Source organism: Phascolarctos cinereus, unplaced genomic scaffold (genome assembly GCF_003287225.1).
Source record: "Phascolarctos cinereus isolate Bilbo 61053 unplaced genomic scaffold, phaCin_HiC Scaffold_9;HRSCAF=440, whole genome shotgun sequence".
In the NCBI taxonomy this organism is placed as follows: Eukaryota; Metazoa; Chordata; class Mammalia; order Diprotodontia; family Phascolarctidae; genus Phascolarctos; species Phascolarctos cinereus.
Genome location: NW_027556402.1, coordinates 25,145,511 through 25,173,094, shown reverse-complemented (window position 1 = coordinate 25,173,094; position 27,584 = coordinate 25,145,511). Strand labels below are relative to the sequence as shown.

Here is a 27,584-nt window from a genome sequence, read left to right as displayed (position 1 = left end):
TTTTTATCAAGCAACACATGGTGCTGATAGAAATGGAAAAACCTGGGAGCTTCTACACTAATTAGTTATTTGGCAACATGATCTGGAGTGCTGAGAATATATAGCAATTATTCACCTGTCAAGTATAAGAAAGGAAACTTGACTCTGAAGGTCTGGATTTCAATGGACACAATTTCCTTCCTGCACTTCCGATTCCTTGTGCCAGATCTGTTCCTGAGCAGCACCATCAAGGGCACCTTTTAGAGATGTGTATGTGTGGTGTGTAATGAAGAAAACATTTCTGTGATGTTACAATAGTTAAAATAGCCTACAAATTTTATAAGTTATATTTTAAATTGGAAGCTCTTGTAGAAAAAGAAAAGAAAAGAAAAGAAACTTACTTTTTTTTTCTTCATTCTGCCTAAAGTCAAAATTTCTAATTATAGAAAGACTTTCTCAGTACAGAGATTTCTAGCATACCCTGACCTCTCCCCTACATAGGTTTACATAATTCATAAATGACCTCTACATTTATAGGAAGGAATGATTGTGTCAAATCTTTCATTTTTTTAAATCAATATCATCAGACCTTTTGTGTTTAAATGGATTTCATAAAAGTAAAAAATCTTGAAGATATTTTTAATTTAAGGCAGTTTCTTCAACCTCAAAGATATCTTCAAATGATAGGGACCATAGCTCTTAAATACATAATATTTTATAAAAATATGGTGAGGTGGAAGGAATCCTCTCTCTCTGTCTCTCTCTGTCTCTTTGAGACACACACACACACACACACACACACACACACACACACATATACACATATCATGGAAAATTGGGGATTTGGCTGAACCAGTAGGAATGGACCTGTAATCAAGTGTGGGAAGGGTAATGCTAATGCTAATTTTAATTCTTCCATACCAATACCATGCCTCAGAAATGAGGACTTAGACATACAATCAACCAGTAGAGAAAATGTATTGATTACTAATGGAGATGGGTAACAATGGACCTTGTAAAGAAACTGTGGTCTTTTTACAGGTCTTGTGTACTCAGAAGAAGAGGAAAGAAGAAAAACCATGTGAAACCCAGAAAGCTTTGAACAAGGTCTGAGTCTCAAATCAAGGATGGTAAATCCAGGTTGGGTACCTAAAACAAAAGAGGTTAGTTAAGACATTTCTGCAGACTGAGTACAGAGGACACTGAATTAAACTCAAATGCTTCAAAAAAGGTAGTTTCTATTTGAAGTCAGAGGAAAGGGTATTGGCCTCCCAAAGAAACAACCTGAATTCAAGTCAGCTAGTAATTAGCTGTATGACCCCTGAACAAGGCACTTCACCTCTATATTGCTTCAGTTTCTTCATCTGTAAAAATGGAGATATTAATAGCATCAACCTCTTAGAGCTGTTCCAAGTATGACAAAATGAAATTTGCAAATCACTTTGCAAACCTTAAAGCACTATGTAAATACTAGCTGTTTTTGTTATTATTATAAACAAAAATTTGACAGAAACCTTGTAGTAAAATTTTCTAAAATTATTATTTTGATGCGTATTAACAAATAATATGAAGGCCATTAAAACAAAACAAAACAGGGAGTTTCAGAGCTCCTTGTAGTACAGTTTGAGAAACTCTGTCCAAGAGTGATGAGATGTTAATTGCTGTATCCACTGTGCCACCTAGCTGCCCCCTAATTAGCTATTTTCTTAAGCATTTTTGTGCCTCTTTTACAAAGATGTTAATCCTTCTTCGTAATTTTCTTCTATTGCTCTCATTTCTTTTCCCAATTTTTCCTCTACCACTCTTATTTAAGTTTTCAAATGATCTTTTTGCTCTTAAAAAACTTTTCCTCTTCTTGGAATTCTTTTTAAGCTTGTGTCCAACCTGTATTTTCTTTGACTCTTTGCTTGTAGATATTTTCAAATCATTGCCTTTTTCTGAGTTTGAGTCTTGAGTTTTCCTGTCGCCATAGAAGGTTTTTATAGTCAGGTTCTTTTTTTGATGTGGGCTCATTTTTCCAGGCTATTTCTTGACTTCGGATTTTATGTTAGAGTTGGGCTCTGCTCACTATTGGGGGTAAGGGTGGGGATGGCTAGCTTGAAATTCTGTAGCTCCATCTAGGGGCCTGTGTTTTTCTGGTGATTCCAAGGTGGTGTGATCTGGGGAGAGTTCTTGTCACTGTCCTAGTCTCCACTGTGATTCTTAGCCAGATCAGGACTTTATTCCCTTGTGATCACAGATCATGACTATGACTGCTCTTCTGCTTTGGAATTATGATCCAGAACTGGATAATAGGTGAAGGAGTTGCCAAATGGTGCCTGGGCCTGAGCCCAGTGACAGCACAGGGGCACTCTACAATCTCTTTCTGACTAGGTGTTTTTATTCCCTTTCTGCCCCGGGATGCTGCTACTGCCCCCGCCACCTCCAAGCCCCACAGCCAATGCCACTTCCCACTCTAGTGTTTGAAAAGCTCTCTTTCTGTCTTCCTAAGCTGTCCTGGACTAGAAAAACAACTATTATGACTTTTTGTTGGTTATCCTACTCAGAATTGGATTTGACACTCTTTTTAAAAGTCATTTAGAGAGTTGAGTTGAGAGAATTCAGTATAAATGCTCACTTCGCTCCACCATCTTGGCTCAGTCCCCAGAATTCCTAATACAAAGGAAAAAATACGAATTCCTAATATACAGAAAAAAAAAGATAAGAGGGTTTTGTGAGAGTGGAGGGGATGGGAAGAAGGGGAGATCACAATGTATTATTCATCAATCTAGATAATTTCCAGAAAAATTTCATGAACCTTACACGAGCACGGGAAAGATTTAGAAAAAGAAAAAAAAAAGGATGATGCTAGTAGAAATACAATAAAGCAAGTGGTGGACTTGATTGGGATAGGAAAGGAGAAGAGGGAGGGGAAATGTTTGAATTGGAAGATTCTGTTAGGGAGAAAAATGCCTCAAGTGATATTTTATTCATTTTTATCTTGGCTCTAACAAGGTCGTACTTTGACTATACATATAGACATCTGATTTGGCAATACCTCCCACATAAATAATGTGGAGTTTCTGTCTGTGGAAATATAGCCAATTTACTTTCCATGTAACATTATTTGATGGTATGCTTGTCGTGTTTTTGCTTTCACATTTTTTTCGTAAAGAAAGTGTCTCAGCATGTGAGTGTTTAACTTTCAAGATTTCAAGCATTGATGTGATTTTGTTAGTAACCTCGTATCCACTTTTGTGTTACCAAGTGTGCACGTGACTATGTGTAGTGAAAACAAGAGGCACGAGGCACAGAAGTTTATATCCACAAAAAGGAGAAGAGTATTTGTAAAAGCATTTGTGAATCTGTTCCGGAGAGTGCTAATGTAATCTCTCAAGTGCTCGATGAGGGGATCGAAAAAATGGAAAAGCAGCTGAATTTGTGGGTATATGAGATGTTGATCACCTCACCTTCTTAAGGGTCAGCAAGTGTCCAGCCTCTCCTGCTGCCTGAGCCACCCCTCCCCAGGGCTCAGGCAGGCTACAAGCAGTGCACCTTCATGGCCTGCCCCCACTGTGTCTGGCGCCTGGCCAGCAACCCCATGGGAGTTCCAAGGGGAAGAGGACAGGACACTTACCCTGAGTCATGTGCTTTTCACTGGGGAGCAGTTTAACCACAGAGTTGAAAGGAAGATTAGACATGGCGGGTTGCCCCTTCCCTTTTACCTCATGGTTCTTCTGACAACATGAGTGTCGCCTTTTCTCTCCTTGCATTTTATAGTTTACTTCATGGTTACTGTGCTAGGAAAAATGCATATGATCAGAATTAACATTTTGTTATCCATTTCACACTGCAGGGGTCAGGGGTGCGTTACCCCCATAACCTGGAAAATCTATGTAAAATATTTTGTCCCTCCCTGCATATTAGAGTAGAAGCCTTCTTTTTCTTTTATTTACAGAAATATACATATATTTTATGTATTTCTGAGTTTCTAAACTTTCTTTGTATCATGTGCCGGACTTCATGTGTCATCTGTAGCTTCTGCAGAGCTCCCCCAATATTCCTACTTAATTTCTTATGCCAACCCATGATATATTGAAACCATGATGGGGAAAGTTGCAATGTGAAAGGGATAACTACAATTTTTGGTGGTTGCAAGAATACAACCCTCTATTCCCCATAAGTTCAATGTATCAGCATTCTTATTTTTGATTTTCGTGCTGTTTTCTAGAAACGTTTCCCTTGAAAACGCTGAGGATTGACTGTATATGCATGTGTGAAACTTTTATATCTTCTATAAACCTTTGGTCTTTTTCATTTCTTACTCCAGAATCTCATTTTCCTAAACACTTTTCATTGTCTTCCCACGTGTCTACCAATGGATTGAAGTCACTGACTATTTAACTTGGATGGTCTTAATGAGTTATCCATAAATTTTCTGTCATCCTTTCTTATGTATCAGATGTTGTGAACAAGCTGAGATGTTTTTCATAAGAACCTTCTGCAAATGTTTATTATGGGCATTCCAATATGAGATGACCAAATACACATCCAATGGAATGATATCACTGTAGCCATTGGAGGCATGATAAAACCACATTGAACTCCTTTACTTTCCTCTGTAAGGAGAACCCATGAGTTTACAGCAACTTCCTTTTGTCTTCTGGTTGTATTTACAGAGACAATGTCAAGATTAATATGATTCAGTTCTACGCTCTATATTTACTTGGTCTTTGGTCCAACACATTTGAATAGGAACACTTCAATGAATATTTATATAGACAGTCTAAAAATTACTTGATTCATTAGCACCCTTTGCTCTATTTTCCACCATTTCCTATGGGTGGTGCAGAAATAGAAAAGGACCACATAGCCATTTTTGTTCTTCTTGGTTTCACTGGCCAAATAATTAATCACCAAATGGCTGGTGTGACTCTCCATGTTTACTTAGGCTTATTTTTGGAAAGCAGGTGCAGTCTGTTTCTGGAACCATACTTGGAACGTCTGTTGCACAAGAGACTCTGTTGGTACTTATGTACTACTGATCTAGCCTTTGACAACCCAAGGTCTCTTTCATACCATGATGAGACACTAGATGGAATAGGATTTTGTATAATATTCTGAACATTATATTCTATAAGAAAATATTCCAAAACTCTTCCAAACTTTGGGCTGACTTTATTTGGATAGGAATGTGGTTGATTAGGTGGCAAAGACAATGACCTTTCCCCTTGGGTTGTACATAAGAGAACAGAAGAGATGTAAAGACCTCAGAATTGTTGGATAGTTTTTGGGAAAACAATCATTATCTGCTTTATGTGTAGCCTTCAGAAAGAATGTAGGCAAGTTTACGGAATACTCACCATATGTCAGCATGAAGTCTGAAACTCTACTCGTGAAAGAGTAATCCAAAGAAAAGACTATGTGTAAGGGTATGAGGCAAGTGGGTACCTCCCACTGTGGAGCTGAAGGAAGGCTTTTTGCTGAAAGAGCGCAAAAAGGATTTCAGCTTGCCAAGGGCTTCAACTGAGACAGAAGTTAAAGGCGGTAGTGACTATGAGCAGAAATATGCTTCATCAAAAAAGATCCGCATATTGGTCCGGTCCAAAAATGTGTGTCTCATCTTGCATATTTAGTCCATAACCTCTCTATCAGAAGGCCTGTGTTATTCTTTATCGTTGGTTCTCTGGAATTGTGATTGATCATTGTATTGATCCACAGTCCCTAAATCTTTAAAAAGATTTTTAACAAGGTTGTTCTTGTAGCATAAATTATTTTTCTAGTTCTGCTCATTTCACTGCATCAGTTTATGCAAGTCTTCCCAGGTTTCCTTGAAACTACCGCTTTCATCATTTCTTATGGTAAAATAATCCATTCATATTCCATTATATTCATATGCCATAATTTGTTCAATCATTCCCAACTTATTGGCACTCTGCCACTTCAAAAGTAGCAGCTACAAATATGCTTTTACATAAAGTTGGTACATTCAGTAGTCAAAGTAAAGAAGATGGATTACTCCATGCACTTCATTGCTACTTTCAGGCTTTCCTTCCATCCCCACCACTCAGTTATCATTGTCCTTGTTTAAGGATCATTCATTTCATATTTATAACCTAATCAAGATTCTGATGGCTAGAATCGAGATTCTACCAATCTCCAGGACACTCTCCTTCCTTTCTCAATGGGTTCAGTGCTTGACTTGCAGTCTATCTCTCCTCCACAATTCCTGCCCTCATACTAGGGAACATAAATATATGTGTGTGTCTGTGTACATATATATTATATTTGTATAAATATATATTTATACATGTATAGACATATACATATAGATAGATAGATAGATGCTTCTTCATCTAACCCAAACCTCTTAAATCCTCAAATTATTCATTCTCTATTTTCCCTATCACCTATACTTATTACCTGTATTTACCTATTTATTGCCTAAATTTACAGCTGCATACAGAGAGAATCATACTATTGACCTCATCATCACCCAGTAGTCTTCCACTTCCATGTCCATGAACTCTGAAATTCCTTTTATTCTGATCCCAATCTGCTGCCATTCTGACTCTTTGCTTTGCAGCTCCAGTGTGACCTCCAGTCACTCTACCCTTCAGCTCATCTTCCCTAGGTTATCATCCCTGCACAGGCTCTATTCTCTTTTCTTCCCTATCCTGACCTTTCGGTGAATCACTTCATCTTTGCGCTGTCCTCTCGAATCCCTTGTCCTTATATCTTATAGAAGATCTTGCCCTTCCAAACCCCAACCTTGGACCTCTCCCACTATCCACTGCACTCACTACTCGTATGCTGTGGATCAAAGCTAGAGGAACCCTGTTTACTGAGCCCACTACATAATCATGGTTAAATAATCTCATCTTGGCCCTCTCTGTGGCAAAGTACTCCTTTTACACTTCCTAATTGATTCACTATCTCAGGCAGCACAGTGGCTCTCCCAAATCTTTTCATCCATCCTCAGATCTTCCATAGCACCCCTTCTTCTTCCCTCTCACTTGAGAACCTTATCTCATACTCGACTGAAAAAACAGAGGCAATTCACAGTGTTCCCTCTTCTCCCTTGTTCATTAGCGCAAATCAGTTGGATGCCTTGAGTCACTATCTCCTCTTTCAATCCTGTTTCACCTAAAGAAATGACTCTTCTCTTTGCCAAAGCAAAGCCCTCTACATGCATGAATGATCCCACTGTATCTCATCTTCTGTAGCAGATTGTCCCTCCTATCATCCCTACTCTCTGACTAATTCAACATCTCCCTATCTATTGGCTTCTTTCCTACTGCCTACAGATATTCCTCATCCCCCAAAATACATCACTTGATCCATCCATCCCTGGTAGCTATTGTTCCATATCTACCCTCTCTTTTGTGGCTAAACTCCTTGAGAAAATAATCTACAACTTTCTGCCACTTTTTTTCCTTTCATGTTCTTCCTAACTCTCTACAATCTGGCTTCTGACATCATCATTCAGCGGAAACTGCTCTGTCCAAAGTAACTAATGATCTCTTAATTGCCAGCTTCAATGGACTTTTCTCAATGTTCATCTATTTTGACCTCTTGGTAAGTCTTTAACACTGCCGACGATGCCTACTTTGTTTGGAACTTTATAAGAAAACAATCAATCCATGAGGCCTCAGTCAAATGATATTCTAGAGGTAATGAAGGGATGGCTGAATTTAAATTAATATTGTTGATGGAGAAAAATCCAATGTTTTTAAACTGGATGTTTTCTTCTTTGTAATCACACAACTTATATTACAGAGTTTTAAAGTGTGATAGATCCTGTCCACATTACCTTTGCCAGCCTGCACCCTCACCAGCATGTACCTGTCACATCTAACAGCCTGTGTTTATAGAAACCTCAGTCTGTTACTGAGGCAGCCTTTAATTCTCAAAGATTCCTTCTGTGTCTCTTGTGCTCTGTTATTTTTTTTTTTCATTTATTTATTTATTCATTCTTCATTTATTTGTTTGTTTATTTATTTTTTCTTTTTGGTCAGGCAATTGAGGTTAAGTGACTTGCCCAGGGTCACAAAGCTGGTAAGTGTCATGTGTACTTTGTTACTGTGATATAACCAATGTCTAAAAGAGTTCCCTTCTCAACCTCCTCCACCCCCAGCATGGGTTAGGCTAGTTTTCCCTAAAAGAAGAGAAAGCTGCTCTGAAGACCTAATTAGCCCCTGCACCTCTTTGGCCCTCTGGTTGTACTTAATGTGATTTCCTGGCTCCCTAAGGGCATAAAAAGACTTAATCATGAAATCCAGTCTCCTCAGACTTGGTAGATGCTCCAACACTGATCAAATTACCACACTCTGCCCTGCTGATTAGAAAGGTTTCTATAATGGGTAGAGGGATCCCCATATCTATTCAAGTTGAGTGCTACTGTTGAATATCCTTTCTATGCTATAGCTAAATAAACATCTTGCTGTTAAGCATTTAAATGACTTATGAATACCTCATTGCATCTCGGTGTTATACCTGAACTAACCAAGTGTCAGCAGGGTCAGGTCTGCTTTTATGAATCATACAGAGAATTCCAAAGGGAATCTGAAAGAAAGTCATGCCATGAGCACAGATCAAAGTCCCTGGTCACAGCTGAGGATCAGCACTAGAATGGGTCATATGCTTAGAAAAGATGAGGCCAGGACAATTGTAGAAAAGATACTGTGATGAAGAGCAAATGTTCATGAACAGAATAGAAGAAATATGACAAAGAGGGACCAGAATACAGTGAGTCCATCAATCTGTCAATTGGAAGAGGGGCTGTTTGAGAATAACGTGGCACTGAGCCTGAGGCAGAGACAAGCACACAGAACGCCCCAAGTACTTTCCTTTGTGGGAGAAGTCTGTCCAAAGACTATAATCCTAGTCAACTGAAAAAGACACAGAAAAAGAAGTACCTAGGGGGATTCTTGAATTCCAAAGTTACATAAAGAAACTTTGTATTTTAGCTGACCTATATCTTACAGGAGATTGGAAGAATAGCAGGCAGCCACCTACATTGCATGATTTGGGGGGCACCAGGAAAGTATCTCAGCCCATCTACTGCACTGTTTCACATAGCCTGAAATGGCATGATTAGAAATTCATTCCTTTGGCTTACAACACTGCCTTTCTAGACATTTTCCTCTAAGGCACAAACCCCCGGGAAGTAGTAATCCATTGTGATTATCAGCAGTAATGATAATAGATCATATTTATAAAGCATTTTACAATTAAAAAAAACCAAATTCTTTTCACACCATTTGATATGATAGCAAATACAAATAATAGTACTCCTGCTTTGCAAAATCAGGAAACTGAGGCTCAGACAACTGAAATGACTTAAGTCCACATAGCTAATGAGTGGCAGAGCCAGTACACCAGCCCTTGTCACCTGATGCCAAGCCCTGTGCTCTTTTGCACGTACCCTGTGAAGACGTCATAGAATCACAGGATCTCAAAAGCTATCTTTAATACTGTGGTGTGAGTTATGCAATCAGAACAAATGTCTCTATTACTGTAATAAGTGTGAGCGAGACACAAAGTGAGTCAGAGTTTTATATGCATCACGGTCTAGTAGGTGAGAATAGTAGATTTAGAATCAATAAGGCCTTCTAGCTGTGTGGTTGTGGGCAAGTCACTTAAGTTTTCTGAGTCTCCGTTTTATCATCTGTAAAATGGGAATATTCCCTATAAAACTTACAAAACAATGTTGTAAAGCTCCAATGAGCTGACACATGTAAAGCACTTTGCAAACTTTAAAATACTATATAAAAACAAGAATCACCAAATTTTAAGAGTTGGAAGGGCCCTCAGCAGCCATTCAATCTAACTCATATGCTACAGTAACCCCTACTATCACATACCAGAGAAGTGGACATCCAGCCTCTGCTTGAGACTTCCAAGGACAGTGAAGAACCCACCACTCACCTAGGCCCCATATTCCAATTTCGACGCCTCTCTTGGGGTTAAGAAGTCTCTCTTGATGTCAAGCTGAAATCAGTCTCTTTGAAATTTGCATTGCTCCTGGTTCTGCCCTCCAGAGCCAAACAGAACAAATCTAACCCTTCTTCTCCATGGTGAAGGGGGCTATCCTGTTCTCTGAGTATTCTCTTCTCTTCTCCAGACTAAATCTCCCCGGTTCCTTCAGCCGCTTCTCCTATGCCATGAATTCGAGATCCTTCTCTGGAATCTCACCCGTCTGATAAGGCTTAAAAAGGCCGAGGTCTCCCACTGCATCATGGGCTATCACCAGTCATCTTGACCTATGTGTTGCTGCTGGACCCTGACGACTCTGGAGAAGAAAGTGAGGCTGGTGACCTTGCACAGCTCTGCCTCACTTAAACCCAACTCACTTGTAAGTCAAGGCATCACCCTCCTGATGTCATCGGTCCTTTTTGAGAAAGACGGGCAAACAATAACAGCAACAGTATGAAAAGGTGTTGTCCCAGAATTAAATGCAGCAGTCCAGATGTGATCTGGCCAGGGAAGGATTCTGAGGGACTTTACAATCTCATTCCAGGAAACTATTCCTTTCGTAAAGCAGCCCGAGGTCACATTAAGTTTTTTGGTTGCCATATCACACAGTTGACTTACATTGAGATTGCCGTCCATCAAAGGCCCCAGATCTTTCATATATAAACTTCTTTCTAAGCCTTTTCTAATTGATTTTTAAATAAATGTTAGTTATTATTGTTATTAAATAAATATCTATTAAGATATATCAAAGAAAATAAATCTGTGTCATGAACAACTGTAGAAAGAATGTGCCTTTGGGTGTCACGCTGTGGTAAGGCAAGACAGGGCTGGGTAATAGAGGTGGGGGGTAGTAGTGTCATAAGCAACAGGGTCCCAGGAAAGAGGGCTGGGCAGATGCCAAAAGATGTAACTTGTCTATTTCACAGTTTCTTGCGAGCAATAGAGGAGAAATCCTCTCTTAAATCTGAATGTAAAGACCACCTGTATACCACGGTAGCAGATAGTTTATAAGGGGGAGGGGCTATAAAAAATAACCTTGTAGAAAGGGCAGCCAGGACTACACCTCTGAGAAAAATGAGATTCTAGTTCCAGAACTGCAAGCATTCAGAGATTTAGCAGGGCAACCTGAAGCACAGCTATGGCTGTTGGCCAAAAAAGTATCAACTTTCCCTAATACTTTTAAGACAGAGATTAACCCCAAACCCCTCCCCCCCAGGTACCTGTAGTGCTGCTGAGCTAAGCCCAGAAAGAACACTCCTTCCTTCCTTTCATTCCTCCCTCGCTCCTTCTTGACTTCCTTCCTTCCTTCCTTCCTTCCTTCCTTCCTTCCTTCCTTCCTTCCTTCCTTCCTTCCTTCCTTCCTTCCTTCCTTCCTTCCTTCCTTCCCTCCTTCCTTCCTTCCCTCCCTCTTTTCTTCCTTCCTTCTCATGGGCAAAGGAGAGAGTAAAAGCTAGTAAAGCAGGAAAAGTAACGATTGGAGAGCAAACTCCTCTAAGAGGTTAAAGTGAGTGGGATGAAGACAGTTGAGTAGTTAGTCATTTCTGAGACAAATTTTTAGGAGCAAAAGAAAAAAAAAGTTGAGATGCTATCTATTGCTAGTCTTGAACTCAGCAAAGAGGAGTAACATTTGTCTTCCAAGTGCTTTCCAGCTTTATTGATTTAAAATGTTTACTGCCCTATAACCACACAAACACACACACACACACACACACACACATGCACACACGCACACACACACATACACACACACACACACACACACAGACATAATCTTTATAAACAAACAAGCCGCTCGTGACTTTGAAGTCAAGCCATTTTTTATACATAACCCACCATTTTTTATATGAAATAGGTTATATCAGGTATAAAGTAATACGTGAATTGTAAAGCCATGTTTACGTATGTGTGTGTACGTTCCTCATGAAATTTTGGAGTTAACACACTTCTACTCTTTGCTACTCTGATATCAGCACAGAAAGTTTTCACCTTACGATTTACTCAAGACATTAATACACTGACCATGTTTCATGACAACTTAGATTATTTCAGTGGAAGTCCAGGCTTACTATTAGAGTTCAATAACGTTAATGGGTTTTTGTATTAACAGTGAGCATTAGGGCACTAAACTCCAGGCCTTGTAAAGTCTGGAACAAAATAAGTACCAGCATTCCCAATTAAAATTGGGCATTCAAACGATTAATTTAAATTCCACCAACAAGCAAATGGTACTGCTCCATTCTTTGTACTTCAGAGTAAATGGATGAAGACTTTCTATTCATAATGACAACAAAAAGAGCTGAGCAAAATCCCTCTCTGCTAACAGAAGCAGTTCTTCTAACACTTAAAAATCGACGTCAAATCTAACAACCTGAACAACTAATGCTCTGGCATACCTTTGTTAAGTAGCCTCGTCAGTTTAATGTATGTGTATGCTCTAGCATCGTGTGGGATATAGAACAGCTGGCTAAAAATGTTTCTCTAATTGTATTTTGTAGATTGGGAAGATATGATCAGTATCTATGGATTACTTTAGGCTTCACAGCTTACTGAAACATCTGACCAAACACATTGCCTCAGTGTTGTTGAACGTGAGGATCAAAGAACATTTGGGGAGAGGAAACAGAGTGAAAATTAAAAAATGAAAATTAAAAATACAAAAGATTTTATACACCTCAGAAATAGCAAAGAATCCTAAGTCCAAAGTCCTAGCCATTTAGTACATACGCTACTGAGTTACTTTTTAACAAAATTTTATTGGCGTGCTGACTAAATGCATTTTTTATTTTATACGTCAGTAGGTACAACATTTAATGTATTTTTATAGTCAGCACATTCCAGCTGACTGATCTTCATAATTTGTTGAAATATTTTTAGTTCTATCTACATCAGCCTGTGCTTCTATAGGTGAGAAAATCCAAAAAGTTGTGGGAGTAGGGTAGGGAGTGAGGGGAGGGGCTGGCTTTTCAGAAAGGTGAAAAATAGAAAAACGTAAGTTTTTGAAATCTAAATGGCCCATATGTTGGGTTGGGCAGCAGCCACTTACTTTTTCTGAGTCCTTTCTGCAAGTCTTGCTATCTCAATAGCTGCCTTCCTTGCTTCAAAATCTTCCCTTTTTATGACTTCTCCACTTCCTCTGTAGCCCAGCTCCACCAGCTGGCGGGCCAGGTCTTCATCCTAAAGAAAAACAAAACAAATCCTCCCTATGTTTTCAGGGAAATGACACATTGATTTTTTTTTAATATTAGACCACTAGCAGATTTCGTTTGCATAATTAAAGATGATATTTGTTATTACAAATGAAACTTTTACAACTAAATCACAGTTTAAGCCACAATTTTCTCATCTGTAAAACAAGGAGGTGAAATAATCATCCTTTTACTACCAATCTCATGGGGCTATTGTGACTTTCAAGGAAGTTCACGTTTCTAAACAGTTTATATTCTTGTATATGAGATCGTGTTTATAAAATACAAAGTTATTCAGATATGAGGTTTTAATGCTCTTGTTACATGATCAAACTGGATCATCTACATAAAGTATATTGCAAACTTTACAATGCTATATAAATATTAGCTAGTAATACATTAGATGCGAAAATACAATTCACCCTTTAAACGATGTATTTTTATACCTTTGATACATGACTTCCCCCCGAATACCCAACGTGCAATATGGAGAGCATAAAACTCCAAATTTGTCTTTAGAGAGTGAAAAATAATAAATCATAGTTTAAAATAAAGTCCGAGAAAAGTTGCAAATACCTAATAGATTGACTTCTAAATAATGAAACTGGAGACAATACTGCTTGTACATCAAGAGAGCTTTCTTTGAGCAATTAAAACTAATTGCACATGCAAAAAAGAAAATATTGTTGCTTTCACAGGGATTTGTCATTCCAATCATTTACTTCTGCGAATTCATTCTTACCTCAGAATTGCCAATTATTTGTTGTCATGGCATATTATAGCTTAATAGGAGCTGCTGAATTCCCACTAAACTACAAAGATATTTTCATGTAGTGTCTCTACTAGTGAAAACAAAGAAACTGAAATTCAAGATGACCCCCTAAAGCTAGAGAGAAAGGAAGGAACTTTCATTTAACCTCATACATAACTGCACAGCAATATTAAGGTGTCTAGAACCTCTTCATTACATGAAAAGACTCATTACTTTTTTCTGTGTGAATACTGCAGCCCTCAATACAGATCACAGCCCTTGTGTGCCTTATGATCACACTTTCCTTGTGGAGAAGATAAAAAGATATGGATTAGGCCAGAGTGGGGAACTCGCGGACTGGAGGTCACATGTGGCCCTCTAGGTCCTCAAGTGCAGCCCTTTGACTGAATCCAAACTTCACAGAACAAATGCCCTTAGTAAAAGGATTTGTTCTGTAAAACTTGGACTCAGTCAAAAGGCCACACCCAAAGTGATAAATTCAGAACTAGTAGGATAGTCAAATTCAAAAGGTAATTGAGAATAGGCCAATATCAACATGGTGTAGAAGGACTTCACTGGATACCACAGAGATCTGTGCCAGGCTCTGCACTGAGTCATTCTTATCAATGACTTGGATAAAGGCATAAAAGAAATTTGAAGATGACATGAGGCTGGAAGGGAAACCTAACAGAATGGGTGACAGGGACAAAGTCCAAAAAAAAATCTTGACACACTAGAGTACTGGGATGAAACTAAAAAAGATTAGGTCAATAAAGATAAATATAAAGTCTTAGATTTGTATACCAGAAATCAGCTTCACAAGTACAAGATGGAGGAGACATGGATAGACAGGAGTTGTTCTGGTGGGGAGGAGGGTAACGGCGCACTGACTGCAAGCTTAATGTGGGCGGTGTGATGGGGTGCTGATGCAATCTTGGTCTGCGTTGAGATAGTCCCACTGTAGTCTACCCTCATCAGAGCTCATTTAGAATAGTGTGTTCACTTGTGGAAACCACAGTTTAAGAAGGATGTTGATGAAGCAAGGAGTATTCAGAGTGATGAGGATGACAAAGGGCCTTGAGTCTATATAGGAGTATTGGTTAGAAGAGACTAGACTTGTTTAGTCTGGAGAAGAAAAGACGCAGGTGCGTGTGTGTGTGTGTGTGTGTGTGTGTGTGTGTGTGTGTGTGTGTAACATGAGAGTTGCCTTCAAGTATTTGAAGGGTGCCTATCATGTGGTGGAAAAGATGAAACCTGTCCAGATTGACTTCAGAAGGCAGAATACAGAACAATGTGTGGAGGTTACAAAAAAGCCAACTTAACTTAAGTGCTCCCACTTTGAAAGTTGTCTTGTAATATGTATGCACTGCTCCCCTCTTCTAGGGCCTGGCTTCTACATTTTCCCCTTAGGATTCTAGAGGTACTCTGAGGGGGTCTGGGGTGCCTCTCCTTTAAAAAACATATTGGCTGTGTTCCCCCATTTACATGGTGGTGGTTTAACATTAATATTTACCAAAAATATTTATTTTAAAAGCATAACTAGAACAAACACACAACATTTCTCCCCATGGGGGAGAGAGGGCATACTCTTCTCTATACCACCCCTATCTCTGAGGGAGTAGTCTCAAACTGAGGCAGTAGATTAATTCCTAATCAATCCCACCAAGTTTTATACAATTGTGGCATCACTAATTGGCTAAGTCCTTCTACTGGGCTGAGGTCCCCAAGGTCACTCCCAAAGATCTCTCCTTATTCCTCAGGGGATTGATTTTGTGCTGACTGTAAAATCCAACATGTATTTCAACCCCCAGATTCCCGTACCTTGCTCTCTGAAGGTCAAAGACCTTTCTTCACCAGATGCTATGTTTGAACGTGTCTTTAAAATCTCTCAGAAGCAAATGAGGCAAAGAGATCAGAGCCAAAGCTGACAGGTCATTTTGGATTGATGCCTCTGCAGCCATTCGAGCCGCCTCCTCTTCAACACCCATTTAGACAACTAGAATCAGTTATGGGATGCCCATACATGCTCCACAGTCGGTCTCTCCAAGGCGCTTCCCTTACATGTCATCACATTTCTTCTGGAAGCAAGCTTCCCAAATTCTCCATGTGGAGAGATGACACTTAGGCACACACAACAGAGCCCACTTAGAATTACACTTAAAACAACCCCAGTTTCTAACTAAAAATTACCTAGTTTCTCTAGTAATCATAAGGCACTCTACTTTTTGGAGTCCAAGAAAGTGTTACCTAACGGTAGTCAGTTAACAAATATTTATTAAGCATTTACTATGTGCCTGTCATTGTGCCAAAGAAACTAGTTTAACACAGATGACCCTTAAATGGTCCAGTAACAGAGTAGGCTTTCCTCCTTACTTCAGCAACTGCAAGGTATCCCAGTTTTGGTATTCATAAGGTCTAGACTCCCATCAAGCATCTTGATACTAACTCTGTCTACAATTGATGTTTCCTTTTTATGGATAAAATCACTCTAGGTGTTGAAGGACTTTTGAGTAACTTCTAGGAGTTAACTCTGAAATTAAGCAGTATTCCTAATTGAGCTTTCAGTAATATTATCCATCAACCCAAATATTAGTCTTTATTACAACAATCCGGAATAAAACCCATGAAACAATGAGGCAGCAGAGGTAGACTTTAGCAGTGGATACAATATTGAATACCTAGCAAAGAGAAGTCCTGACTAAGCCACTAATTTTTACACCTCAGTCTTCTTAAGTGGAAAACTACAAGATATCAAACGTGGTTTTCCAAATGCAACAAACTGTGAAACTGAAAAGAATATACCTGGATATAGTATTCTTTTTTATTAATTTATTTTGATTTATCAACAATCACTTCCATATGCTTTTGAGTTTAAAATTTTTCTCCCCCTTCGTCCCCACCATCCTCCCCAAAACAGTACACAATCTGATATAGACTATACATAACACATGTCTATTAAACATATTTTCACATTAGTGATGTTGTAAGTAAGAATTAGAACCAATAGGAGGAATCACCAGAAAGAGGATACAAAACTCACAGAAGAGGGAAAAAAATAGCAAATAGTATGCTTCGATCTGCATTCAAATTCCACAGTTCTTTCTTTGAATGTGGATAGCATTTTCCATCATGAGGCCTTTGGAGATGTCTTAGATGCTTGTATTGCTGGGAAGGGTTAAGTTTATCAATATTAGTCATTGAACAACGTGGCTATTATTGTGTACAGCATTCTCTTGGTTCTGCTCACTTCACTCAGCATCAGACCATACAAGTCTTTCTAGGTTAAAAAAAAAATATGGAATCCTTCATGAATTGCATGTCATCCTCGCACAGGGGCCATGCTAATCATCTCTGTATCGTTCCAATGTTAGTATATGTGCTGCTGAAGCAAACACCTGGCTATATTCTTAAAGCAATTACTACCCTACCTATAGCAGTAAATGGAAGTTATTTTTTAATGCAAAACAAATGTAGCACAGTGTCCACAGAGAACTGGTTCTGGAGTCAGGAAGACCTGAGTTAATTCGTATCTCTAACACTTGGCTGTGATGAGCAAGTTACTTATAAATTACAAGAGCAGTGCTAATCTGCCCTGGTAGAAGAGGCTGCATTATGGATATTCCCCATAACAACAAAACCAATAAGGAACAGTTAGAAGGAGGAGAAGGAGGAGGAGGAGGGAGGAGGAGGAGGAGGAGGAGAAGAAATTACTAAGTTGTTAATTTGGAGAACAGAGTAACGTGCAGAAAAAATGACATTTGTCATTTGCCTTCAAGCAAATATATTTACTCGTTTTTTTAATCTGCTGTTTACATGTACAATGCAAAACTGAGCAAATGCTTCCACCTAGTGGAATACACATATAATAGGAGAAAATAGGTGAAGCCCTATTCTCGGCGCCCCCCCCCCCCACTCCCTGCAAGGTTGAATCATTGTAAGTTTAAATTCTATTACAATTCTAGGAGACACAAGTTAATTTTTTTAATTTGACACAATTATGTCTTCCACCTCACAGAATTTCTGTGTTCAAGGCTCATGTTAGTTTGTGAGTAGGAATGTTCTATGATGGAGCCCTCAGCAACAGAACTCACCCTAGACCAAATTCCATTTTGCAGACAATGGTGTTTCAGTGAAGCCTAGTGTATCCCTGCTTACAAAGGACGAACATTTCTTTTCTCTCTCCTTTTAGCAGCCAGTGGGATAGTCTTCACAGAGAAGTTGTTCAAGAAATGTCATTGATAAGGATAGGCACTGGCTCTGTGATTTGATGAGCTGAGGGACCACATGGTGAGGGACTTTCTCTACCAATGAAGGTTAGCGCCCTCTTTGTAAGTTGTAGTCTTAACTGCTTAGAACACTGAGAAGTTAAATGGCTAGTCCAGGGTCACATATATCAGAAACAGGACTTGAATCCAGGAGTTTAAAATTTAATACCCTATCTATCCACTGTGCCATGGTTTCCCCTACAAATGGTATTGGCTCATACCAAGCTGAATAAAAAGACCAAAGCAGATTTTATCTTTAGAATAGATTAGAGAGAAATTTTCCCACTTAACTTTGATTAAATAATTACTTTTCTCTAACAGACCTGAATATTCTCAAGGATATTATTCTGAGATAATTCTGAGGCAAGTACTTTAAAATCAAATTTGGCCTCAAATTTAATTTTAAAGTTAACCTTGTTCTTCATCCTTCAGTTTTGAAGTGGACCACTGACATCAAGGAGCGATGTCTTGGCTCATGCGGGAATTGGACCTAGGTGAGCCAGAGCTGCACAGTCATCAGCCTCACCCTCCTCTCTTCCAGAGTCATCGAAGTCAGTGGGAAGAGAAAAGGACAACTGGACAAATTTTTTGGGTGATGGCCCAGAATGGCCCTTGACATCTTTGATGTGTGACCAAGCTCTGAGTCTCCATAGCACATGCTTCAGCCATCTTCATGGTGGTTGGAAAAAATTGTTTGAATGTGCCATTCCTCCCTTCCTGGAGATGAGAGGTCCACAGGTGTTACACGTCGCACATGGTTTCTGAATGCATCGATCAGTTGGGCTGTGTCCTGTGTCCAGGAAGGTGTTAGCCTCTCCTGACTCTGGGGAATGCGGAACTCAGCTCCCTTCTCCTCTAACTTTGTAAACAAGAAACTGAATGATGTGAGGATGACATGAAGTCAAAGCCTGCCTCTGAGGCAGCTAAGTGGCACAGTGGACAGAGTACTAGCCCTGGAGACAGAGTTCCTGAGTTCAAATTTGTCCTTTCACACTTGACACTTACTAGCCATGTGACCTCGGGCAAGTCACTTAACTCTGATTGCCTTGCCAAAAGAAAAAAAAAACCTGCCTCTGACAATGATTAATTCTGTGATTTTGGGCAAAATCTCTTAAATTTTGGGAGCCTTAGTTTTGTCATCTGTAAAGTGAGAGGAATATGACTCTAAGTTAAAAGGTTAAAAGTAATATTCTCTGGAAAGGGAAATACCCAGAAAACATAATCTTTCCCCTATTATTAACAATCTCATAAGCTCCAAAATCAAAGAACTATATGACTGGACATCTGGTGTCCTAGTCTTAATTCTACCATATAATATCTTGGCTAAACATTTCAAACTCTTCTACTCCCATGACCTTATTTATAGATTTTTCTATATGTAACTTAATTGTTGTTGTGAAGTTGAATTATTCTTTTTGCTCTATGTCGTTACAATATTTTATCAATAACAATTTGTGAGGACTGAAGAAGAAGAACAAGATCAATTCCATTTGGGAGACTTCTTGACAATTAGAACAGATATAACATTTATGAAATCACAAGGACAAGTATGAGTCAAAGTGTTTTAGACTGTAAAATGTAAATATCCACTCTGAGAGTGTAAACACAGAAACCACAAAGTGTATGGCATCACTGACATTTTTTTTTCTCTATTGCTTAATCCATTCCCCTATTTAAACCTTTGAAAATATAAATCGATGCCACGTAGAAAAGGGCTCATGGACTGTTACCTCTGTTTATACAAATAAAATAAGTTTGGCTTATGTGACTATGACTCAGCACCTCATTTTTGATAGGAAAAATAAAATAACGAGTTTCCTTCCAGTGAGTAATCAACTTACGGAGTTCCAATGCATTTCTGGAACCTCTGTGATTCAATGACTCAAGATTCACTTGAGAACATAAAAATGAAGACTTGGCCAAGTGACCTATCTACATGCTCAAACTGGTGAACCCTGTGAGTAATCAAAGGTCTGGCCTCTCTGGACCATGACAAACATGCACATCCATCTGGCAATATCCAAGTTAATAGCTTCAGTACAGCTCATATTTCTATATCTAAGAAGCAAAGAATGTCCAAGGCTGCCCCAAGACACAAGAAACAATTCTTGTATTTGAAACAAAACAAAACAAAATAAAACCTGAATGGTCCTAAATCAATCTCATGTCACTCTCAGAAATGCATGAAGTCACGTGAAGGGCATTTTACACCTCTGCAATTTGATTCCTAATTATGCTTCCATCTTTATTTCACACTTCTGTTCATGAGTGCTGTATACCAGCAAAAATAGACATTCTAGCCCTTCCTCAGTCTTGACACTCCATTTCTCATCTCCAGGAATTTTCCTGGAATTTCCCTCCTCGTCTCTCAGAATCCTTGTCTTCCCTCGACTCAGAACTAGTACCACCTTCTTTCTCTGTGCTCTGGTTTAATCTGTTGTTCATTCTCTTTCCCATCTCAAATTTGCCTTGTATGTTGCTTATTGCATGTTCTCCACTTCCTCTAAGAAGCATGTAAGTCCCTTGAGATCTGGCACTGGTTTTTCTCTCTTTATGTGCCCGGTGCCTAGGAGAGTGCTCTCTACATTAATTTTTTTCAGACTGGATCTGTGATTTCATTGGTGGCCGTGGTGGTGGGAGGCGGTATTATGTATCCCCTCCTGGGAGCATTGGAAACCTTCATTCTGCAAAGCATTTTGCTGATGCCACCAAAATAATGTAACCAATACTGGAAGATCCAGTGCTGCTCAGGAGGCACTTAAGTGCATATAGCTTTTCATTCTTTGGGTCACCTAGCTACCTGTAAATTAGCTTAACCTATTAGTGGGAAGATTGATATGCTTCCAGTCTTAACTGTTTCACTATTCCTAAGAGCTATAGAGCCTCACAACAGCTGCACAGGGGTCTTTCCTTTGAAATGGGGCCACCACAACCACCAATAACATCTTTGGAAGAAAATGTCACATTCCTCCTTTAGCCCAAGCCCTGGGCCATACATTACTTCAAAGCTAGCCAGGCTTCTCCACTAGTTGTTTTTATTTTATTTTATTTTTTTATTTTTCTGACAAATCAAGTAAAGAACCTTTTAAATGTTTTAAAACTTGATGTACTCAATATGCATTGAGATAATTTTCTTCGTATCTTTAAAAAATTTGGAATGTCCTTCATGGACAGCTGTGGTAATTTTACTTCCTCATTTGTTTCTTTAAATAACAGGTTTACTCTTATCCTTTGCACCTGGACTGCAATTAGGCTTTTCTCTAGTTTTCCAACACTGAAAAATTCTACTATAATGAGTTTCAAGGCAGAGAGAAATCTACCTATAGGTACTAGTGCAAATTATTCTTTGAGTACAGTAAAGAAGTATCTTACTGATGAGCTAAGATTCTGGGAAAATGAAATAAAGTGAGGGGGAAGGATTAACTCTGGTGGGAAGACTGTTTCTCCTTCTCAAGGTGACAGTATCCAGGGTAGGGCATATTTTCTCCATAGGGCAGTCCTCCAATGGACTTGTCCATTATCCCTAACTTGCTGTGGTATCTCTGTCCTGCCATGACTGCATTTGACCATAAGAGGCTTCAATAAGAGCACTTGTAGACAATGCTGGTGTATGCCCCTGAAGGAAGATTCTGAGGACAGTATAAGATTTATCTGAATTACTTACAAGGTCAAGATTTGGAAGGGCAGAAAATGAAATTTGAGTAGGGGCGCTGGCCTGTGTGAGTACCAATAGGTACAGGATAGAGACTGCAGTGAAGGCCAAGAATATGCTAAGTTCAGGAGCAGTGATGGTTGGGGAGAGAGGTAATGGTAGTAGGTTGTAATGGGATAGAGGGAATTCAGAGTTTTTAATCAATGAAATAGAAACTTGTGGATGATTGTAAGATGAAGTACCTCACAATATCTACAAGCCCCTGGGCTAGGTTCCTGGATACACTCAGGGCACAGGAAGATTGTCATTAGTACAGCAGTTAGGGCTGGGAAGTGGAGGGCTGTGCCAAGACCCTGAGGATCTATGCCTGGAAGGAGACTTTGAACATTCTAATCACCTGCCCTCATCAGTGGACTTCCTCACATCCACTGATTCTCTGCCTGGACTCTCCCCAATGGTTTGAGCACTCCCATCCCTTCTTAATCTCCCCCATCCCAGGGATACTGAACGCCTAACTACCAAAGAACAAATTGCCCTTTCCAACCATCCACTTAAACTTTTCTATCCCCACCTCCATATATGATTCAATATCTTCTTGCTCCTTCCACTGTGCCCCAGGAAACTTGCTTTCTATAATGAATAGACCAGATCTGGTCATTGTTATTTGCCAGTATTTAGGATTTCTTGATGAACTCATTCCCTGGTTCACAGTTCCATTCTCCAGAAATATTCCTGCCCTCATACTAAGTGACCTTAACATTCATGCCATTGTTTTCTCAAATACCCCAAATTCCCATTCCCTTCATGTATTCAACACCTGTGACTTGTTCCTTGATAACCTCAACTACATATACGGATGGCCACCAGTTTGCTGTTTTGTAGGGTGTATTCTTGTTCAACTAGAGTTTAGACAAGATTTTCTTTAAAGACTTCCATGCACTGATGCAGAGTGAAGTGAGCAGAACCAAGAGAACATTGTTCCCAGCAACAGCAATAATGTATGGTGAACTGTGAATGACTTTGCTATTCTCAGCAATACAGTGATCCAAGACAATCTGACAGGACGCATGATGAAACATGCTATCTACCTCCAGAGAAAGAACTGATATTGTCTGAATACAGACTGAAGCATGCTATTTTTCACTTTCTTTCTTTCATTCTTTTTTTGTTATTCTTTGAGTCTTCCTATATAAAATGACCAATATGGGAATGTTTTACATGATTGCTATACAACCTATATCATATTGCTTACAGTCTTAGTGAGGGAGGAGGAGAGAGAAGAGGAAAGAACAAAATTTAGAACTCAAACTTTAAAAAGCGGTAAAATTGCTTTAACATGTAATTGGAAAACTATTGAAAAAAAGGTTGTCTTTGAGGTCCTTCAAAACTCTGATATTCTGGGATTAATGCCTACTGGTTATCAGCTTATGCGTTTTTAGGAATGAAACAGAAATCTATTTCCAAATCTAGTCCCCAAATCACTGGTGCTGGGCAGGGCATAATTTTGATAGATTGTTCTCTAGGGAAAATCATTTTTTGTATTTGATTATGGCCCCAGGAACATTTATTTTAACTAAAAGGAATGAATTACAAATGCTGTATTACTTTCAGATTTTGAGGGAGAAAAGGAATTTAATTTTTTTCCCTTAAAATTGTAATTTGTCTTAGTCTTGAGAGAGTTTTCTGAGCCTCAAGAATGTTAAATGACTTGGCAACAGACATAAAACCTCTATTTTAAGGAGAGTTACCAGGCCAGCCATGACTTTCCTTTCAGGGTTCCACTTCTGACTCTCTAAATTTTCTCCACCACAACATAAAAGCCTCTTTACCCTGGAAGTTAACTCCTGGGTGAATTTTAAATATAGCTTCTTTCTCTCTGATTGATTGGTTCCTCTGAGAACCTCTATTTGAAGGAGAGGTCCCAGGCTAGCCATGTCTTCATTCCTTTCTAGACTCCCCTTCTGGCTACAGACTTTTTTTTTCCTCTATCATTTTCCTGCTTTGGCTCTTCCCCTAGACCAGGAATGGAGAACCTATGGCCTTGAGGTCACATATAGTCGTCTAGGTCTTCAAGTGTGGCCCTTTGACTGAATCCAAACTTCACAGAAGATTTAAAAGGATTTCTTCTGTGAAGTTTGGATTCAGATTTCTTCTGAGGCTGCAGGTTCCCCACTCCTGCCCTAGACCCTCCTCCAGCTGTTCAGCTTCCTTTTATGTGTGGTCTTCCTCCATTAGAGTGTAAGCTCCTTGAGGGCAGAGACTATCTTTCTTTTTGCTTGAGCTTGTGTTCTCAGCACTTAGCACTATGTCTGAATAATTAACAAATGCTTGTGAACGTTTTGACTTGACCCAGCTGTTAAATGCCAAAGGCAGAATCTGAACCCAGCTTTTCCTGATATTAAGTATATCGGCTGAATCTACCTCTTAATATTTTGCAAATTACATTTTCAAAACCCAGAGACTTTCTTAAATAATTAAGGAAAAAATTAATAATTTTTATTTCAAAAATATGCCTTCAGAAATAAAGGAATCAGTTGTATCTTTACCCTTAATTGAGGAATACATTTCTCTTCTAGAACTGGTTAGTGAAATCTGGCCTCCAGAGACTGAAATCATTTTAAAATGTGTCCCCACCCAATTTCATAATAAAGACACCACCTACAAAACTAATGCAATTAAAGTGAAAATGGAAAAATTAACTAGGTAAAAAAAAAAACTCGGGCGCAAGTTCCAAGATAAATGAGGAATTGATTTAAATTTTTAAGAATATGATTCATTCCCCAACTGATAAATGGTCAAAGGACATGAGTAGGCAATTCTCAAAGGAAAAAAGCCAAGCTATCAACAACCATATGAAAAAATGCTCCAAATCATTAATAATTAGAAGAACTGCAAAATAAAGTAACTCTGAGGTTCTGCCTCAAACCCAACAGATTTGCAAATATAATAAGAACAACCAAAAGGAAAATGAAAAATATTGGAGAAGTTACGGGAAAACAGCCACATTAATTTACTGTGAATAAGATCATTGAGCTTATCATTTCTCATAGCACAGTAGTATTCCATCACAATCATATACTACAACTTGTTCAGCCATTCCCCAATTGACTGACATCCCTGCACAATTCCCAGTTCTTTGCTACCCCAAAGAAGGCAGCTATAAACATTTTAGGACATATAGATTCTTTTTTTTTCCTTTTTCCTTAATCATTTTTGGAAATAGACCTACTAGTAGTATGACTGGATCAAAAGGTATTCAAGGGTGGGGACTGAATCCAAACATCACAGAACAAATCCTGCAGTTTGAATTCAGTCAAAAGGCTGCACTTGAGGACCTCGAGGACCAAATGTGGCCTCAAGGCTGCAGGTTCCCCATCCCTGAGGTAGTTTAATAACTCTTTGGGCATAATTCCAGATTGCTCTCCAAAAAGGTTGGATCAACTCACAGTTCCACCAACAATGAATTCATGTCCCAATTTTTCCACATCCCTTCCAATATTTGTCACTTTCCCCTTCTATTATTTTGGCCAATATATAGGTGTAAAATGATATCTCCAAGTTGTTTTAATCTACATTTCTCTAATCTATAATGATTTAGAACATTTTTTCATATGACTATAAATTGTTTTGATTTCTTCATGAAAAGCTGCCTGTTCATATCCTTTGACCATTCATCAATTGTGGAATGACTCCCATTCTTATAAATTTGAGAAAGTTCTTATTTTAGATATGAGACTTTTATCTGATAAACTGATTTTCTGCTTTCCTTCTGATCTTGGCTACAATTGTTTTATTTATACAAAACCTTTTTAATTTAATGTAACAGAAATTATCCATTTTACAACTAACCTTGCTCTCTTTCTGTTGTTTATTCATAAATTATTCACCTATCAATAAATCTGATATGTAATATGTTCCATGTTCTTCTAATTTTCCTACAAAATCTCTCTTTTTATGTAGGTCATGTATCCTTTTTAACCTTGTTAAATGGTGTAAGATATTGGTTTATACCCAGTTTCTGCCATACTGATTTCTAGTTTCCCAACTTTTTTTTTTTACCAGATGATGAATTCTCATCCCAAAATCTTAAGTCTTTACACTTATCAAATACAAGGTTATTTGCTGCTGTAAATTGTATGTCTACTCTATTCCATTGATCTACCTTTCTATTTCTTAGCTGGTACCAGATAGTTATGATAATTATTGCCTTATAATATAGTTTAAGATCTGGTACTGCTAAACCTCCTTCCTTTACCTTTTTTTTTCCATTATTTCCTTTGCTATTCTTGAATTTTTGTTTTTTGTTATTGCTACCCTTCTTTTGACAGAAAAGTGATAGACTCAAGGTACAAAATGAGACATATTTTTGGACATGGACTATATGAGAAGTTGTTTTTAACTGTATGTGTATATAGGTGTATGTATGTATGTATGTATATATATATATAATTATATATAATATATATATTATATATATAATGTGGATGCATGATAGACAGACAGACAGATGGATAGATAGATAGATAGATAGATAGATAGATAGATAGATAGATAGATAGATAGATTTGTAACATGGGTCTTTTTTTTCCTTTTAAATTATGAAGTGGAAGTGGAAGCTGGAGAAAATAACTGAAAAATAAAATAGAACAAAAGACTGAAAAACATCACCTAAATGTAATCTACTTTGAACCCTTCCAGCTTTAAGATTCCGTGATTCAGGGCCATTTTTGAGTTTTATAACAAGATTGTAAAGATACATTTAGCTGATATTATTAAAAGGATTTTCTTAAAGTTTCTCCATAAGTTTTTTTTTTCCCCTCCACATTCTTCCATTTTTATAAAGCTTAATATGATTGTGTTAGGGGCAAGCAACATGGTGTAGTGGATATAGAGCTAGCCTTCGAGGCGGGAAGATGTGGATTAAAGTCCTTCACATCACTTAACCTCTGTGTTCCTTTAGAAAAATTTTTAAGATTATTATTCCATCACTATTATTATTAGATTTGGTTAAAAAAAATTTTATTAACAAGAGTCCCTACACCAATAAAATCACAGGTCGAGGAAGTTCTTAATTCAAGTAAACAAAAAAAATTATTAAGACAGGGACTGAGGATTTTTTTTTATTTTTGGTACTAATTTGAATTGTTATAATTATATTACAAACCATTATTTTGCTATTATATTATATAATCAATGTATTGACTTATGCTATAATGTGTTTGTATATTTTCTATATTATTATAAAATATAGATTATGTTAAAGTTATTATATTAAATACATTATAAACCTAAATACATTATAACTGTTTTCTATCTTAGATTTTAGTATAAAAATAGTAATTGCTCCAATGATATTTCTGGTCTGTACCTGAGATTTTGTACCTCTAAGAAAGGGGTTCTCAACTTTTTTGGGTGTCATTGACCTCTTTGTGACTCTGGAGAAACCTATGTACTCCTCAGAATAATGTTTTTAAATGCATAAAATATGTAGTATTACCGAAACACATCAAAATACTTTTTTTAAAAGAACAAGTTCACAGACCCAACATTAAGAACCCCCATGTTAATAATATAAAAATTAACTTTCTTTAACCCAGCTCATCTCAGAACATGGTCTGGGGATACCTAGGGCCCTGGAACCTTTTCTGGGAGTTCACAAGGTCAAAATTGTTTTCATAACAATACTAAGATGTTTTTGTTTCTAATGTGGTAAATAACCATAGCTATCACCCCATAAACAAAAGCTCTTGGAGGGGCCCAATAATTTTAAAGAGTGTGAAGGGGTCTTGAGACCA

The 27,584-nt window shown here is 38.2% G+C and overlaps 1 protein-coding gene and 1 non-coding gene across 3 annotated transcripts in view; both read right to left on the bottom strand.

Moving 5' to 3' along the window:
• Window positions 1-27,584, bottom strand: part of CFAP299 (cilia and flagella associated protein 299) — a 433,380-nt gene that overhangs the window by 404,327 nt on the left and 1,469 nt on the right. For both annotated transcript variants that reach the window (XM_020988357.2, XM_020988358.2), the window contains exon 2: window positions 12,980-13,110. In XM_020988357.2, the coding sequence (XP_020844016.1) occupies window positions 12,980-13,110 (131 nt within the window). The remainder of the gene's footprint in view (window positions 1-12,979; window positions 13,111-27,584) is intronic.
• On the bottom strand, window positions 17,162-17,267 carry LOC144455547 (U6 spliceosomal RNA). Its single transcript, XR_013484266.1, has one exon. It is a non-coding gene; the product is annotated as a U6 spliceosomal RNA (small nuclear RNA).